The following is a 19,376-nucleotide window of genomic DNA, read 5'->3' as shown; positions in this document are numbered from 1 at the left end:
CAAAGAGCAAACAGATAGAAAATAAAGAGATTTGTATTCAAACATTGCTGAGCAGTTTACAGGGCGATTTTTGGTAAGATTTTATTTTTATTTATGTGTGTGTGTGTGTGTTTGTGTGTGTGTGTGTGTGTGTGTGTGTGTGTTACATATGTACAGTTGCCCATGGAGGCCATAGAGATTACTGCACCTTCTGGAGCTGGGGTTAAGTGATTGTGAAGCACCTGTTGTGGGTGATGGGAACTGAACCCAGGTATCCTAGAAGAGCAGCAAGTGTTCTTAACAGCTCTGCCAGCTCTCCAGCCCCCAGGGCTAGTCCATAAGCTTTAACTGAAATTTTAATTAATTTAATTAGTAAGCTTTAACTGAAATTTTTCTCTGTGAAAGACTATAAAAGTAGGGAAAAAAGATATAAAGATATAGCAAGAAGACCACTCTTTCATTAAGAAATCTCCCGTCAGAGTCAATATGATTTAGACACACACGGGAGAGTGCACTCAGCTTACACAGAGTTCCCAGCGCTTACGACACTTGAGAAGTTCATTTTGTAGGCGTTTACTTAGAATTCATTATTAATTATGTAAAATGGTATCGAGGACAGCTCCCACTGTAAGAGCACAAGGCAAGACACCTTTGCACCCCCCTCTCCTGGCTTAAATGGGAATGACTGGGTTCAGGTGTGGCTCTGTTAGAATCTCCCCTAGCCTGGCTGGAGCTCCATGATCAGCCACAGCCGGGCGGAGAGCTGTGACTTGTCTCCAGTTCCCTCTGGTGCTCATGGAATTGGCAGTTAAAACCTATTACCCCGCCAACACAGAAGACAGACCTCAGGCGAAAGGACATGGTCCTAACACAGCCATGTTTGTGAAACAGGAAAGCAAGGGGAAAGAACCTCAGCCTGGCCTCTTCAAGCCTCCTGTCTTACCAGAGGGAACACTGGGAAGCAGCTCTTTGTAAACACTGCAGCAGCCCCTGGGAACAGGAAGAAGTCGGAAGGATTGTGGAGAAGTGAGCAGGGCACCAGTTTCGTGAGTGAAATCACAGATAAAATAGCCCTAGGATCTCTGTCATCATCATATGAGGCCCAGCACTCGTTTTTTTTGTTAGTTTGTTTGCTTTGTTTTTCTAGAATCTCTGAAACCCTTGACAAGCAACGTAAGAAAGTAGATTCTAAGAGGCCAGACCTTCTGGGGCAAGCCCTGACCTGCGGCTAAGGTTCCTCTAAGGTAGCCATCCTGATCTGTGTGTAAGGAGACACTCGGTCCCTCTTCCCCATTCCTTAGGAAATACCACATGCAGCCCTGAGAGCATTGTTACAAAAAAGGACGCCTATATTGATTGTACTTAACAACCCCGAAGTGGATAACTCATGCTTGCTCCTACAATTGCATTCAAAAACTAAATAAATAGACAAAGCTGTGCTTGGTCAAATGGTCTCTAAAGGAATGAATTCTGACTCTGGCTAGCAGGACAGAAACTTCCTTATGTCCTCACTCCCACAGAAAGGACCTCAACACTTAACGGGGCCAGGACCCCTCTTGGAAAAAGAGTAAAAGAACCTTTGCATGGCTGCCTGCGGGTCAGCTAAGCAACCACAGGTCATTCTGAAAGGCCTCTAGGACAAGTCCACAGCAACAACGAGGGAGGCCTGCTCTTGCTTACCGTATTTGAAAGTGTTTTCCTGGTCCTCTTCCCAAACGTCTTGTCCTGACTTGCCCTTCCATTCCATTTCCTCTATAGCCGTTCTCACTTCTCTGACCCCTGATTTTATTTCCTCGGCTGAAAAAGTGGCCGAGACCGAGGTTTCTTTCCCCTCAACCTCGCTCCTTCTTGATGGCACAATCTCTCTGTCCTTCCTCAGTTTCCCCTGGCTCCTCTTCAGTGTTTCCTCCTTTTTCTCGGCAGTCTTTTCTTTCCTAGGTTTTGCTGGTGATGGTTTTCTGTCAAGGCCCATGGCAATAATGCACCTGTAAGACATACCAGCATGAAGGCTTTATTAAACTTTATAGTAGGTTGGCAGAGCCACACTATAACTCATGCACACCGCATTCTAATAAAAACTAGGGGAAATATTCTACTTGTATACTCATACACTGATTTAAAATGAACCATTTTATTTTTATATGAAAACCTTGTATATGAACATAATTTTTTTCTTTGTATTTCAAGACAGGGTTTCTCTGTGTAGCTTTTGGAGGCTGTCCTGGAACTTGTTCTATAGGCCAGGCTGGATTCCAAATGCCCAGAGATCCACCTGCCTCTGCCCCTACCTCACCTCCCCCAGGGCTGGATTAAAGGTGTGTGCCACCACTGCCAGGCTGAACATATACATATCCTTAATTTTAATCACAATAACAAAACATTTTAAAACTCATCATTAACTAACCTTTATAGAAATCATGTCTTGAAGCCTCAGAGCACATAATATATATATATATATATATATATATATATATATATATGTGTATAGTGATTTTTTATATAAATATATAGGTACATAGGTAGTTATCCAATAGGCAGATGATAGATAGATAGACAGACAGACCATCTGTCCTTGGGTATTATATAACCAAGGGGCTGGAGAGGTAGTTAAAAATTTCAGAGTTTGGTTCCTCATAACCATCTAGCTTCAAGGAATCCAATATCCTCTTCTGGCCTCTGAGGGCACCTACACACATGTGCCATGCACTAACATATACACACACATGTACACATTAAATAAAGCTTTTAGACAAATACTTACTCAAATAATCAGGAAAAAAAAAGACGTTACTGTCTTTGAAATTCATTATTCTAAGAACATATTAACAACTTGCATTTACGGTTGATTCAAAATATGTGATTAGTTTTTAAGAAACAAAATCAGTCTACTGTTGTTGGTGTTCCCTTTAAGAAACATGGGAGTCACAGAACTGGGAAGGGACAAGTCCCCCAGAGCTCAGGTGAAGTGGGAGAGGACAGCGAATGGAGAGAGAAGTAGGAGAAAACCAGGAAGATTGAGCCTGGTTAGGAATAGAAGATAGGAAAGAGAGACAGAGACAGAGAGAGAGAACATAAAAGAGGGAGCCAATATTGGTTTGAAGATAAAATTGAACACAAAGAAAGGTCTAGGGAACTACAAGACTGCTCCCAACTAACAATCTCAGCTCCCGTGGAAAGGCTATCATAAATGCCCTTCCCGGAGAGTGAGATCAACAACTAAATTCTCCAAGGAGCCCTCAACTAATGTCTGTTGGAAACAGGAGCAAACACCCATACATAAACACTGAGTCAAACTAGAACCCAGATGCAAATGAAGAGGACAAGACCAGGCAGCAGAAACACATAGAGACAGCTTACCTGAACAAGGAGGAGCTAATGGGCCACCAGACTGATAGCTGGGAAGCCAGCATGGGACTGACTCAGGCCCCCCTGAATATGGGTCTCAGCCAGAAGGTCTGAGCAGTCTAAGGGACCTCAGACAGTGGAGCCAGGATGTATCCCTGGTGCACAAAAGGACTTTGCGAACATATCCCCAATGGAGGGATAACTGCCTTAATCTAGAGACAGGAGAGAAGCCCTAGTCCCTACTTCACAGGACCTGTCAGATCTACATGACCCCAACTGGATGGCATTCCCCTACATATGGAATTGGGTGGGGGAGGGGAGGATGTTTAGAGTGCATGTGAGAGGGCAGAGAGGGTAAAAGGGAGGGAGGAAGGGAAGAAGGGAGGGAGGGATGGAGGGAGAGAGGGAGAGGGAACTGGGATCGATATTGTAAAATAATAAATTAAAAACAAATGCTTTGACTCCAAAATTTAAGTTGAAGGACAAGTTACTGGGGAAAAGGATTTCTATTTTTGTTTCCACAGAAAATGAAAAGATGTGGATTCCTTCCAGACTAATGTGGTTCGATCACGCCAGACCACCAGAAACAGAGTACCAGGTGATCCTACATTCCAAACAGCTGGACAAAACAGCCCTACAGACTACAGCCAGGATTTCTGAATCTTCTTCGAATCCCCCAAGACAGCGCCCCTTACCAGCAGGAAGTAGTTTGGAAAGAATGACGCCCAAATTCCCAAATATTGTGTATAAATGTTTGTTTTCATTTAATTGGACTTTGTTATATAAAATAAAATAAGAAAAGAAAACTCAAAATGTAGTTCAGTAGCTAGATGTTACTGGCAGAGCCTCAGTCCAAATTAGTTTTATTCATTGCCATCCAGGCTCCCAAATAAAACTCATGCTTTAATAAAAAAAAAAAAAAAAAAAAAAAAAACCATGGGATTTTGTGTATTGTTTCCACATAATTCCCATGGTTGGGTTAAGGAAGGCCTTTTGGAGGCCTTCTCTGCAGTGTTCTGTGGATTCGCTGGCGGTAGCTTTTTTGTTCGTCAAGAATGGAAAGGAAACGATCTATACAAGTCATTGCAAGTCAACTTTGGTTTTGAACGTATTATCCAGATGTTAAACTGTTATAACACAAGTAGTGTGAACATACTGTCATATGTATATGTCTTTTTTCTATCTCTCAAGATGTTGTCAGACAAAAATTCCAACACTGATGATGCATGACAGAAATGATCATGATGACAAGTGTTCATTGAAATTTCACGTCGTCTGTAGCAAGTTGTTCGCTATGCATTCAAGTTACAGTTTTTTTTTATATGTATATTTTTAGGAATTCTTTTGTTGCTGTGGCTTAAATGTTGTATGTGGCTTAAATGTGTGCACATGCACCATGTAGGTATGGGTGCCCACAGAGCACAGGAGAACATACCAGGTTCCCTGGAGGGAGTACCAGTAGTTGTGACTTCCTGGTATGGGCGCTGGAACAGAGCCCAGGACCCTCAAGAGCAGCAAGTGCTTCTCCCCACCGAGCCAGGTCTCTAGCTCCATACCCAGTATCTTAAGGGATTCAATAAATTAAGACTTATCCCCACTGCACAAATGGGGAAACTGAGACAGGAAAAGTCCCATGCTTCCCGCCGACTTTCACCCCGCCAACTAGTGATTGAATACTGTGACTGTCCCACTAGACTCCACAGAGTTCTGCTGCCACATGTGGCCCTAGGGTGACGGGTGGCAAGCATATGCCCCTCTGGTGGGCACACCAGAGACCTCACACACATGTTCTTTCTGGGAAGGTGTCGTCCAGAGAAGCATCCTCCAAAGCCTGTGGAGGATGCACGGGAGTTTCTGAGGTCACCCATCTCTACAACCACCCCTCTCAAAACCATGAGTGTGCCTCGCTCCACGCCACACGATCTCAGGACTGCACCACTTGTGAGCAGGGCAGGCCAGAGGGGCTTGGAGCACAGCCCGGTCCAGTCAACAGAAACAATGATAATAAGGGTTAACTGCCTGGACCTGCACCAAATCCAAGGACAATTTCTTATGTACTCACCTTGCGTATATGTGGGTATATGTATGTGCGTATTGTGTGTGTGTGTGTGTCTGTCCGTCTGTCTCTGTGTGTCTGTGTGTGTGTGTCCGTGTGTCTATGTCTGTGTGTGTGGGTGTGTCTCTGTGTGTGTGTCTGTCTCTGTGTCTCTGTGTGTGTGTGTGTGTCTGTCTGTCTCTGTGTCTCTCTGTGTGTGTGTCTGTCTGTCTCTGTGTGTCTGTGTGTCTGTGTGTGTCTGTGTATCTTTGTGTGTGTGTCTGTCTGTCTGTGTCTGTGTGTCTGTGGGTCTGTGTGTGTGTGTGTGTCCATGTGTCTGTGTGTCCATGTGTCTGTGTCTGTGTGTCAGTCTGTGTCTGTGTGTCTGTGTGTGTGTGTGTCTGTCTGTCTGTCTCTGTGTGTCTGTGGGTCTGTGTGTGTGTGTGTCCATGTGTCTGTGTGTCCATGTGTCTGTGTCTGTGTGTGTGTCCGTGCGTCTGTGTCTGTGTGTGTGTCTGTCTGTCTCTGTGTCTGTGTGTCTGTCTCTGTGTGTCTGTGTCTGTATCTCTGTGTATCTGTGTGTGTATGTCCATGTCTGTGTGTGTGTGTGTCCGTGTGTCTGTCTCTGTGTGTCTGTGTGTGTGTCTGACTGTCTCTGTGTCTGTGTGTGTGTCCGTGCGTCTGTGTCTGTGTGTCTGTCTGTCTCTGTGTGTGTCTGTGTATCTTTGTGTGTGTGTCTGTCTGTCTCTGTCTGTGTGTCTGTGTCTGTGTGTGTGTGTCTGCCTCTCTCTGTGTGTCTGTGTCTATATCTCTGTGTCTCTGTGTGTATGTGTGTCCATGTGTCTGTGTGTGTGTGTGTCCGTGTGTCTGTCTCTGTGTGTCTGTGTGTCTGTCTGTCTGTCTCTGTGTGTCTGTGTCTGTATGTCTGTGCCTGTGTGTGTGTGTGTGTCCGTGTGTGTGTGTGTCCGTGTGTCTGTGTGTGTCCATGTGTCTGTGTGTGTCTGTGTGTCTGCGTGTAGATGTGTAGATACACACATGCCATGGTATGTGTGTGATTCAGAGAAAACCCTCCTCAGGTGTCCTGTGCCTTCCATGTGTACACAGGTGAGCTCCCCACGATCTAAGGGGCTAGCGCATGCCACCTGCATCCCGCTGGAGATGGAAAAGAGTGCACAGCTCGTCCGGTCTGTTGTAGCTTCAGTACAACACAGAGGTCCTCACACCTGGGCAGCCACTGAAATATCTCCAAGCCAAGTGCAACTTCCTAAACTGAAGGTTGTGCTGAACTTTCTGCCATTGCCAGTCTTCAAGCAGCATGGAAATTGCTCTTAATCAATTTCCCCAAAGAAGTAAGAACTGAGTTCTTTCACTAAACACGCCGACAGCTCCCTGTGTGGTGGCGCTGGCAGGACTTGCACTGCACATAAAGGTCAGGCATGAGGAGAAGAGAACCAAGAGTCTCGTCCAAATTAAGCAAGATAGGGGCTTTTCCCCATCACAATGATGCATTCAGTGCGTGGCTTTTCCCTGGATAAAGACACCACACATCTTCAGAGGATGCCCTTACAGCCTCACCTTCTGTGAAGACATTTCTTCGTTGGCCTGTGGAAACGGCAAAGCCTGAAACCTGTGATTCGCCGTTACTTGAATGTATGCTGTGGCTGCGTAAAGACCTTGAAACCTCCCTATTTCAAGCTCAGGCTTCCTGTAACCCATCTGCCAGAGGGAATTGGGCAAAGCGAGTAGCATCTGGCTCCCCCGTCACTGACTACCTCTTAACTTCCGAGTGTGATTCAAAGTATTGGTTCTAACTACTGGAGCTCAAATAAATTACTGGGACATGTGAAGACATCGCACGCAGAGTTGAGGAGACAGGACTGGAGACTTGGCCACCCATCCCTACCCATTCGTATCACTTGAGAGGACCTTTGCAGATAGGGAGACTGCAAAGGAGACTACTTCATTCACTGATGCCTTTGGAGAAAGGGGTTTTGAAGCTAATAAAGAAAAAAAAGTAACTATTCTCTAAGAGCTGTAAAAGTCACTTGAAGATGAAAGGCCTCAATCTTTAATCTCATAACTATTTTTACATCCTTAGAAAGAGATATAGATAGGCAAGCCACACATTAAAAAATCACAGAATTACACAGGGGTTAGAAAGCTCTGAGTAGGAGAATGGGTCTCAACAGTCATCTGATGGTGCTGGATCCTAGTCCTTCAAACAGAGTGCCCAGGGCTTAGAGGTCCAGTTTGCAATGATACAACAACTCTGGGAGAATATGCTGTGCATTAGTTTATTTTTCTCTTACTGAGGTAGAATCCCCAGTGAAAACCAGCACAGGGGAAGGAGTGAACTTGGCTGACAGGAACAGAGAAATGCAAGGAAGGACTGCCATTCAGAAATCAGAGGCCTCACAGTGTACCCACACCACGCAGGAGAACAGGAAGTGGAGCCAGGATGCAAAACCTCAAAGCACTTCCTCCAGGACACTCCCTTCCCTAAAGGGTCAATGGCTTTCCCAAACAGCAGCACAGCTCTATGTGTTCAAACGCAGGAGCCGGACACGACATTTCTCACGTAACACCCCGTCTTCACAGGGATGACAGAGGGTAAACTCGCTTATTTTCCGTAGAGCCCAGTGAAGATCTCTGAAATGATTTGCACACATCTGAACAGGAAACAGAAGGCTGTCCAGTGGGTGCTAAGTCCAGCCGGACGTTCTGAACTTTCACTCTCCTCGTCCCAACCTCAAGTGAGAAAAGTCTCTTTTTGTTTTGTTGTTTCTTGGTGTGTGTGTGTGTGTGTGTGTGTGTGAGAGTGCGTGTGTGTGAGTGCGTGTGTGTGTGTGTTCGTGTGTGCGCGTGTGCGTGCGTGTGTGAGTGCGTGTGTGTGCGAGTGCGTGTGTGTGTGCGAGTGTGTGTGTGTGTGTGTGTGTGTGGTATTTGTTGTTGTTGTTTGGGTTTTGTTTTGTTTTGCTTTGCTTTATCAAGACAGGGTTTCTTTGTATAACAGCCTGGCTGCTCTGGAACTCTGTACACCAGGCTGGCCTCAGATTCACAGAGATCCACCTAACTCTGCCTCCCAAGTGCTGGGATCAAAGGCATGCACCACCATCACCTGGAGAGAGAAGTCTTTCCTATTCTAGAAAATGAAAGGATTGGACAGAACTTCCTAGTTGGGGCCAGCACCCACCATCTAATAGCCACTGCACAGCTTTCTCTCCTCCTTTTATCAAGACTGAAAATCCTACTTGAACCCTGGATGGCAGTTTCTCAAGACTACCAAAGGGTTAAGCTTGTATCTTCAAGTTTCTTCCATGTGTCAGTACTAGCTATAAACATAAATCCATGCCATAATATCTCATCTTGAAAACTAAAAGGCCCTTCAAACCCTGTACAGTCTTGGGAACCATACTGCGGTAGAATATTATTTTAAGGTACGCTACTTTTGTTTGTGCTCTGGAACATTTAATGACGAAAACGTGTGTTTGAGTAAATAAAATTCACCTGCAGTCAGGAGGCTGGGTCAGCAACTAGCTGACAGGAAGTGGCCGGGAGGAGCCAGGCAAAGGGGTTTTTAAGGAAGGGCAGGGAGGTGCATGGAGGCTTCCGGAGAGAACTGAGGAAAAGGAGGTGAGTTACTTGCTATTCACCCTCTCTGAGGAGCAGAATTTCCACCTCAACCTTTGCATCACGAATTCTTTAGAGGGGCTGACTGAGCACCCTCCTCCATCCATCCCTCTGCTCCCTGGCTATGGGTACCTCTGCACATTCCTGTTGCTGTACTTCCTCGACCGTAATGGCCCTCACCTCACACCCTGGGCCAAACTAAAACCCTCCCTCCTGAAGCTCTTGTCAGACACTTGTTGATATGAGTGTGGAAACTTGGCACGCCCGCCTTCATGTAACCCCTTCTCCGTGGCACAAAGATCATCTGTCGGGATCCTCACGACCTTAAGAGCCCATCCCATGGCTTTATGAACACCACTACAAAACTGTCCTCAACTCTGGACATCTTACCTCACTTGCACTGTCTCACAGGACTCTAAAACTGCTTGTGTCTAAAACTAGAACCCCTTTCTTCTGCCTCTCCAACTGCGTCTTCCACAACTGAACTTAAATATGCACTAAACGCATATGTTTCCAGTTGCTCAAGACAAACCTCTTTTCTTTATTTTTGTATTTGTCTTTTGGTCTTCCTGGGACAAAGCAAGCATGGGTTGTGTGAACAGAGCAGGACATGAAGGGTGGCTGGCCTTCAGAGTCTTGGGATCTGCTTGTCTCTGCCTCCTAACACTGGAATTTTGTGTAGGTGCTGGGGATCTGAACGCACACAGCCATCATGCTTGAACGCACAGCAAGTGCTCTTACCCTGGGCCATCTCTCCAGGCCCTAGAACAAAAACGTTTGAGTCACCTTTGACTCTACTTTTTAAATGTATGCCAAGGCCCAGCCTTATAAACTCTACCATCAAAGCATGCAGCAAATCAAACCCTCTCCGTTCTTCCTGTCATTCCCTACTTCCTGGACCACAGCGACTTTGACTCTTCTCCATCTTTTCAAGTTTTCCCTTAGAAACCATCACAGACAGGATCATCACAGAGCATCTCCCAACACCTGCTATAGAGAGGCAGCTAACTTCAGTGTCAAAGCCAGAGGCCGTGGAAGAACTCCTGGACTCATTCCCACTGTCTCTCCAGTCTCTGCTAGCATTATTCCATCCATTACTTTGCTCTGATCACACAAGTTGAACACATCAAGAACACTGCTTTCTCTGTCCTACCCATAGATCTTCTAGTTGAAAAGCTGTTTGTAGGAAGAAAGCTTCTTTCATAGGGTTGCTTCTTGATTGTGTTACATTGAACAGCACCCCCCAACCTGGTCCTGCTCATTCCAGTAAATCTCCTGCCTTAGTTAGTGCTTAATTTTATTAGACCTGTATTGATCAGATTATTAGTATATTATTTCCTTCTGGGAAATGGAAACAGTGTTATCCTTTCATGAATGTTTTGTGTTCTAGTTTGATGTTTAGTCCATTATTCAGGAATATTTTGAGAAAAAAAAGCACAGTAAAAGAAGCCTCCAAGTATGTATGAGTCTAGACGCAGCCAGGGTGCCCTGCATGAAAGCTTATAGAAGGGAGCAGTCTTTACACCTAGTGTGGAAACCAGGGCAAAGAGATAAAATTAGGTAACCTAGGAGTGTGGACATGCTTCCAGCAAGCACAGCCTGGAGAATTCACACACACAGGCAGACGATGGCATGCCACATGGGTGTGGGAGTTTAGCCTTGGGCCATTAACAAGAATAACAAGAAAGAAATGAAGAAAGCTGGAATCTAAGGCAGTGTGAGGTAGAAGAGAGATGAGAATCCAGACGGAATTTAAAATGCCACAGCCTTCATCTCCACTATATAGTACATCTGGAAATCTGGTTTATGTTTCATAATTTCAGTAAAAACAGACATGGCTGTGGTCCACACCCTGCAACTTGTGTTTTTGAGATTGTATGTACTGATGTGTGTTCTTTGAGAACTGTGCAGAGAAAGGCATCAGTGAGGGGAAACATGGCCAAGTGGTTGATGGCGCTGGCAGCGGCCAGCCGTGTGCTCCGTACCTGTAGCAAGGAGAGGCCTTCTCCACGCTCACGAACCCGAAGTAGCCTCTCTTGCCTCCCAGCCTGGAGCTCCTGCGGTGTTTGTACTCACAGCAGGAGCTGAGCCTGTTCACCTGAATGCCGTTCAGAAAGAAGGTGAGGCTGAAGGGGAAGCCATGGTGCCGTTTGGAGATAAACTGAAAGGTTTCTGCAAATGAAAAACACACACTTCTGAGAGCACCTGCCTTCATATTGATGTGCAGCAAGTCACAGTTTCCTTCTCAAACAAAAAAATATTACGCTACAGAACATGCGTTTTATCCGAGAACTTTTCTTCAGTTGCGGGGGCGAAAGCAGGACGCCTCATGTGCTGGGCCATGTCTGTGCTGCCAAGCTCCGTTGGCCAAATGCATTCCTGTGAGCCTGTGAGCCCAGCCTGCATCCCCAGAGACTGTTTTCTCTCGAAAGCCCAGGGTGGGGCTCATGCTTATAATCTGAGCAATGGGGAGGCAAAGGCAGGCGCATCCCGGGGCTCACTGCCCAGCCAGCTTAGCTTACTAGGTGAGCTTCAGGGCAGTGAGAGACCCTGTCTCAAAGAAAGCAAGGTGGATGTCACCAGAGGAATGGCACCACACACATTCATACATGCTTGACAGTCCACACACACACACACACACACACACACACACACACACACCACAGATCTTCACATAACAAGTATTACATTTTGACTGAGGCATTAAGCATTCTAATCATAGTGCATATATTGGTGAGAAGCATTTCAACTCCAAGCTACACTTGCTTCTGTTTGCATTTGAGATTCTTTTTTTTTTCTCCCTACTTCTTAAAGCATCCTACCAAGAAATTAAGAATTGATGTTTGTGATACAGTTTTAATCACTCCAAATCTTTACAATTCTCTGTAACAAGGTCCTACCTAAGAGATGCTCTACATAAAATGACCCAGAGTCCTGCTGCACATGCCACTTCCAGGGGGCTCCCTGTCTCTGCGATGCATATATTACCTGACACAGTTCTCATTACAATCTGTTCAAATATGGCTGCACTGGAGGTTTTTAAACTTTAATGTGCAGTGGAACCACTTGGGGTGATGTTAAAAGACAGACAGCCAACCCTTTCCAAAGAGTTTCCCCGCTCAAAACAAAGCATTGCAGCAGAGCTGAGGACAAACTCTGGTTTCTTGCTTTAATTGTGCTTTCTTTAATTGTGTATTTCTAAAACCTGTGATAGGAATCATCTTGGTTCCTTCAGACCCTACTGCAATGGCAAAGGAGGCCCCAAATCATCTATTTGTGAGTCATTATTTTAGCCTCTGTCCTGTTGGGTTCTCGAGAGTGCCTGTGAGTATGCTACTGTGAGCCCTGGAAACTTCCTCACTCAAGTGCAATCTGTCTTTAAAAAAATAAATTAGACCTGAGAAAGTCCCATGCTGTTCATCTTAGCATTCAGGATGAGAATTTAAGCTAAGGAGAAGCTAAGAAACAAAGGCCTCAAAAGCATACCAGTCTTATTGGTAAACAGATTCCTCAATCACAGGCTAGGAAGACAGTTTAACCTCTTTACAGGTTGAATCTGTATCCACCTACCACAATCCCTTCATTCAGCTGCTTCCTTAGAACTCCCTAGGTACCCACCATGAGAAGGTACACTCAAAAAGCCCCAGGGAAGGGCTGGAGAGGTTGCTCAGCAGTCAAGAGTGCTTGCTGCTGTTTCAGAGGACCCGAGTTCAGTGTCCACACCAATCAGGTGGCTCACAACTACCTGGAACTCCAGCTCTGGAGTATCCAACACCCTCTGGGCCTCACTCAGCACCTCCACACAGGTGGACATACACACAACATAAAAATAAAACAAATATTTAAGGGAAAATTTAGGGGAAGGGCACAGCGAATCAAGTGCCAGACATGATAGCCCCCTGTCATAACTAATGATTTGACTATTTCGTCATTTCCAAACTTAATGAACAAGATTTTGTGCCCTTTGCCTTTAATCTCTGTTTTGTAATTTTATATCCTAACATATTTTTACTTTCCCCATCCCCGACTTTGTGACCTCTTCCTGGAGTAGTCGGAGGAATGCAGGCCGCAGGGCATGGAGTTTGAGTCCTTGTGCCCATCCTTCACAGATGAACTTGGAGATGACAGGGATGGAAGGCCCCCAGCCTATCCATGTCATAACATGTGACCTTAGAAAGAGCATTACAGTGTTTGCAAAGCCGAGATGTTTGCTGTTCACTGATGATAGGTACCACTGAGGTATTAAAGGAAAGAGAGATCCCTGAGTATAGATGGATGGATAGATTAGGTAGATGATAGATGATAGATGATAGATAGATAGATAGATAGATAGATGATAGATGATAGATAGATAGATAGATAGATGATAGATAGATAGATAGGTAGGTAGGTAGGTAGATAGATGATAGATAGATAGATAAATAGATGATAGATAGATAGATAGATGATAGATAGATAGATGATAGATAGATAGATAGATAGATAGATGATAGATAGATGATAGATAGATAGATAGATAGATAGATAGATAGATAGATAGATGATAGATAGATAGATAGATGATAGATGATAGATAGATAGATAGATAGATGATAGATAGATAGATGATAGATAGATAGATAGATAGATAGATAGATGATAGATGATAGATAGATAGATAGATAGATGATAGACACATAGATGAAGACACTTGTATATACAGAAGTCTCCTCCTTCAAGAATCTATAATTCAGCAACAGAAGAATAATACACTGGATTATGATGAATTAAGGGCATCCTCTCTCCTTAAAAATATGTCTTTGGAAATAGACCGACAACTAAGGTGGTCAGCATATAATTCATGTGAAAAAAGAAAACAAAAACAAACAAAAAGAGAAAAACATACTTCATGAGAAAGCAGAAAGAGCCTGTGGCCTTTGGCCTGGGGCTTCTCTAGCGTCGCACCTGCTGCAAGCTGACCAATGCTCTAAGTGGGTAGAGAATGGCGAAACACCCAGAAGGTTTCCGTCCTTGGAGCATGACATCATTTGGTGCAGGAGACAACAAACCCTTGGCCTATGATATTTCCACTAATAAGTAGCTGTCTCTGAGCAGCTCACCTGGAAGGTCAGAGGTTCCCAAAGACAAGAGCCTTAATTAGTGAAAGCAACAAGCCAGACCATAGCAGGGAGCCACTGGCAATTAGGCTGTCACAGAAGCCTTCCACAGAATTGGCCAGAATCGGGGAAGGTTTCTATCCTAAAGCTCTGCAAGAAACCCAACCTGGCATCTTCTTCACATTGGGTCTCAAGCCTCCAAACATAGAAGATAAATGTCCACTGTGTACACCATCTTTAAAAAGACCTCTGGGGAACCAATACCGCACAAATACATCAACTAGCAGAGGGTCTGAGCCTTTGCCAGGTCACAGATGAGTGTTGGCCTGTGAAATCAGACGCCAGCCTGAGAACTGGAAACTTGCTGCATCTCAGTTCTAAGGATGAGACTTCACACTGACTCCAAAACGCACATTATAGAAAAGTCAGAATAGCAAACTGTTCCCACACAAAGGCAAAGGGCAACCAAAACCACTCTAGCACTCTAAAGAAAAGAAATGGTGTGAGGATTCATCTCAGTTGTCATCCGAAATCAACGAAACTCAACCAGCTGGGAACTCCTGTGAGCTATTTTTTTTTTAAATCAGATTATTTGAAGCAGACTCAGTATATATCTGGACAGAACCTTCTGGTGGCAGCCCTGATCAAAGAGCGTGGAAGAAGGAAGCTTTGCTTGTTGCCTGCTTGCCCTCGCTCTTGTAAGCAAGTCTACCTAGACTTTGGATGAGACATCAACCCCTTCATTGGTGTTAGAGACACTTCTTCTTCGGGTTTCCTACTTAGATTGAAGACCAGCAGCTCTCCAGGATTCTCTAGGATGTCAGCACCAGATTGGGATTGCTGAAACATCCATTCTCATGGACTTCTAGACTTTCGGCCATTGTTGTATTACCCAGATCACAGACTATAAACCACTCTAATATATCCCATATGTCTATATACACATATCTGTGTGTGTGTGTGTGTGAGTGTGTGCGTGCACAAGCACGGGCACTCACACACATGTGTTATATCAGTTCTCTTCCTTTAGAACCTTGACTAACACAGATTGCAATATGTGTGTACACCAACATGCTACAGTACATCCTTGGAATCATTACTGTTATTATTATATTGTGTTGTTATTATTATTATTATATCCCAATCTGGACTCAACTGTGGAGCAGATACAATCACCTGTTCAACTGGCCTGCACTCAGCAAGGTCAGGAAAGTGACTACTGACTCAACAAGTCAAGAGAGAGGGGAAACAGGCAGGGAACAGACAAACAATGAAGAGTCTGAAACTTGAACAAAAAATGCCTGCAAATTTACACAATCCCTGAGTACCAATAGCTCGCACACATATAATAGATAGATGGCATGTCAAGTAATTTATATCTTGATAAAACTACCTCAAAAATAGCAATTGATATAAAACAAGAAAGAGTTGAGGAAGAGGGGAATGAGGTGGGAATACAGTAGAGATATTCCACTCTATATTTAGATAGGCTCCCAATGTAGCCATTAGCAAAACCCAGGAAAAGTCAGCTGAGAAGCAGAAAGGCTTCTGCCATACTCAATGGCTGAGTGGGATTTGAATTAAAGGGGAGAGAAGAGGCAACACCGCAGGCCAAGTAAACATCACAGGAGAAGAGGACCCTCTGTGGAAGAGGCTTGATATGGAAGGGAGGGAAGAGTAAGGTAGGACTGAGCTGTGATGCCTAAGAAACCCGAGTCAAGAGGTGGAGACGGTTAGAAGGCCAGAAAATCAATTTCACACTCTTTGCCTCCACAGGAGCCCTAGTTCCTTTTGTTTGAAGGGATGGATACACATGGCTTGGAGGAAACTGCAGTCCTTATGTGAAGCAGAAACATCCCAGGGGCTTCATAGATGCATAAAAATCAACTCATAGTGGCTCAGACTCTATAACCTAACTACAGTGAGTGCAGTGAATGACTTTGGTTATAAAAGGAAGCTCTCAGACCCATTTTCCCATGAATTTTTATTGTCATTCTTAATTTTCAAGAAGCAAGAAAAATTAGCAAATGTCATGTTTTAATGAGTGAATTATTCCAAAAGTATGAATGAAGTCTTTCATGTATTCTCCACAGAAACCTAAAAAACCTATTCACGTTTCACAGAATCACACATAACTAAGGGCAGAATCTTGATAGCCCGGATAAATCGCTCTGGTTACTGAAGCTCACGATAGCTTCCTAACAAACGGACTCTTCAGCCTTAAACAATTACTCTCCTAGTGCTAAGACAAGCTGAGACCAGATTAGAGCATGGATAGAACCAATGACTTCAGTCCTGCTCCATGCTGTTGTGTAAGATTATCGTGTCTCAACACAAAGACACAGGATCAGCACACATACCCAAGATAACCCATGCCCAGATGCACCTTCCTCTGCCAGCTTGGTCCGCCATGTGTCTTATTTACTAGGCCACCCAGATAGGACTCCATTTACATGTCACATTATATTTGTAGTTTTAAAAGTTTGGAACTGTTTCCCGTAGGGTCACTCAAGAATTCCATGTGTACGGAAGTCCTCTCCTAGCTCCTCAGTCTGTTTGGAGGCCCCCTACATAGTTATGAAAACTGACAGTGATTTCAAGAGAGAGCTTCCTATGCAAGCAAGGCCTAAACGTGGATTTGTAAGCATGCCCCCTTTCATCGCTGCTCTACTAAACTAAATATTAAAGGAACAACCACAGTGTGTGGGAATGTGTGTTAATAAAAATAGCTTATGCTGCCAAGTGTGAACTTAGAACCAAAGGAAAGAAAAGGTACTAAAAAGGACATTTAAAAAGTTTTGCAATTTTTTTCTCTGCATATATTCTAAAGAACAAATTGCCAGTTAGTAAATTTTCTCTTACAATAATAGCCTATAATATCAATCAATATAGCACACCAAAGAGTTAACATATGTGTGTGTGTGTGTGTGTGTGTGTGTGTGTGTGTGTGTGTGTGTGTGTGTTCCAAAACTAATCTGTTACCAGGTTAAAGAACTCCAAAATCTGTCTTCTACAATCTTCAGGGGTAATTGCTGCAGCTTCAGTTTTAATCAAGGAGCTGTGACTCTAGATTTACTTTTAGGCAGCTGTTTTATAATTCCCTGGATGTGCATAATTTCACAAAGTGGTTCAAGTCATTTTGATATTATGTCAACAACAGCTTATCTGGAACATCAACCCAAGCATTTTTTTTTTTTAATTTATGTTGACTTGTACCTTTCTCGAGCAGTTTGCCTTTGTAAATACAAAGGTTCTCTCCTCCACAGTGCTGTTGGTAAATCTTGATTTCATCTCGAAAGTCTGGATCATCATAAGATAGGTGCACATTCTTCCCAAAATAGACCATTGTGATAACTGCATTGCTATGTGGGGCCGCTTTATAAATCCTTCCCGTATCCTAGAATAGACAAAGCACAGACTTGTTGACTGTGTGTCTTCCCATGAGACAACCTGTCCCCACGTGACTTTATAATACGAAAAACAGACATAATCCCAAGCACCCCATAAAAACCAAAAAATAATTTACAAAGGGTCATTGCATACAATGTGTAAGAATCAGAAACATTTCTAAATAAATTCCTCTTGAGGATTTTAGCATCCAGATTTTGGCTTTGAGTTTTGTAAATGATAGGGATACGAACAAATTTTGTTATTTTCCACTTTATGTTCTCCTCTGTGTGTGTGTTAAAAGTTCTCCTCTGTATGTGTAGGTAGAAAGGACTTTGGACTCTTCCAGCTACTTTTCAAATAAAGATTCAAACGAACTGAAAATATACTGGTGTTGTTTTGGTTTGAGTTGATACTGATCATGAATGACATGGCAATAGTTTTTGAAATGACCACTTCATCTCTGTAAGTGAGTAAAGACAACAGTCTCTTGATTTATTCTACCTGAGGGTGCGTGGACACAATAACTCCTCCTGGGGTCCCTATAAGGATAGGTGATCATGTATGTCAAGTGCCTGGGATTATGATGTAGACTTCTAATTAGTTTCCCTGTTGAAGAAAACAGCTGATCAGCTACAACTAATCCCAAGAGTTGAGAGAAAATAAATTAGTCTCTCTTGAGTATGATGTTTGCAACAACAGTTCAGCTTGCTGTGTGGGTTACCTAAGATGATGGCAATGAGTTCTGTGATCATGCACCATTTATTTAACCTGATGTCCTTCATCTCTAAAGTTAAGGAAGTGTATGACCCTTTTAAGGCTTATTGTGCATATGGCATGTTAAACACTATAAGGGCTCACTAAATAGTAGATGTCATTAGTATCACCATGAAGAATAAATTTTCATATTTTGTTAAAAGTTCACAGAGCATATATAAAAGAACAGACAATTAAGTGAAAAAAGTAGGTAGTTTGAAAGTAAGTATATTTCCAGATGATAATACCATGGAATTAAGAATGAGCCAGAAGAAGCAGTAACCAGGCTGGCTTGACAGAGGTGGGAGAGAGGGCTGGAAGATGGGCAGAACTAAGATCTTGCCCATGAGTGGATGAACAAGTTTGACTTCTGACTATGATGTCTTTGCATCTTAGGCTGTACTGGCCGGGGGGGGGGGGGGGGGGGGAGACGATGTGAGAAGATGATGCTCTTCTCAGAACAGAGAAGAAAGACTCAAGGCTGAAGTCGAGATGATGCTCAGACTTGAGGGTGAGAACAAAATAAAGCCGAGGGAGTGAGAAAAGAAGGTAAGAGAAATGAGTCTGGCCAGCGGAGTGTCTGGAAGGGCAGACGCAAAGCTTTGGGGGAGACAGGGAGGAATAACCTGAGGGATGCTGCCAGAGAAATGTCACAACAAGGAATGTGATGGGGATAAATCATGAACGGAGCAGAATCAAACCAGTGTTCTCAACAAGAGCAACAAATACTCTTAACAATCGAGGCACCTCTCCAACCCCCAAATAAGTTATTTTATAACAGATGGCCAATGAATACCAAGGTCGTAGTTAAATATTGAGAACAAAAATTTCAATAGATTATGTGGGAAATAAAAATGAAGATTTCTGCAGCAAGAAAGGCGTCAAGACAAATAAATAGAAACAGGAGAGAAACGTTGATTGTTACAAAACTAAAAGGTAAAATGAGGAGTTATCCCTTAGCAGAAAGAATTCCAAAAAGGCAAAATAAAAAGAATTTCCAAAAGGAGAAACATAGGTATGCATACCTGTGTGTGCACGCATGTATGCGTGCATTGTGATTATCTGTGTGTGCATACATGCGTATAAGGGTGAATATAACTGTATTCATGCAACTCAAAAAAGATGAACATACTTCAGGAGAATAAAAA

General features: G+C 43.6%; 1 protein-coding gene across 1 annotated transcript in view; it reads right to left on the bottom strand.

Moving 5' to 3' along the window:
* Positions 1–19,376, bottom strand: part of Erich3 (glutamate rich 3) — a 103,002-nt gene that overhangs the window by 28,228 nt on the left and 55,398 nt on the right. The window contains exons 8-10 of the mRNA XM_051195925.1: positions 17,302–17,482; positions 10,975–11,161; positions 1,660–1,964 (exon numbers count right to left, since the gene is read on the bottom strand). Of these exons, the coding sequence (XP_051051882.1) occupies positions 1,660–1,964; positions 10,975–11,161; positions 17,302–17,482 (673 nt within the window). The remainder of the gene's footprint in view (positions 1–1,659; positions 1,965–10,974; positions 11,162–17,301; positions 17,483–19,376) is intronic.

Source organism: Phodopus roborovskii, unplaced genomic scaffold (genome assembly GCF_943737965.1).
Source record: "Phodopus roborovskii unplaced genomic scaffold, PHOROB, whole genome shotgun sequence".
NCBI lineage: Eukaryota > Metazoa > Chordata > Mammalia > Rodentia > Cricetidae > Phodopus > Phodopus roborovskii.
This window is presented reverse-complemented; position numbering and strand designations above follow the sequence as displayed.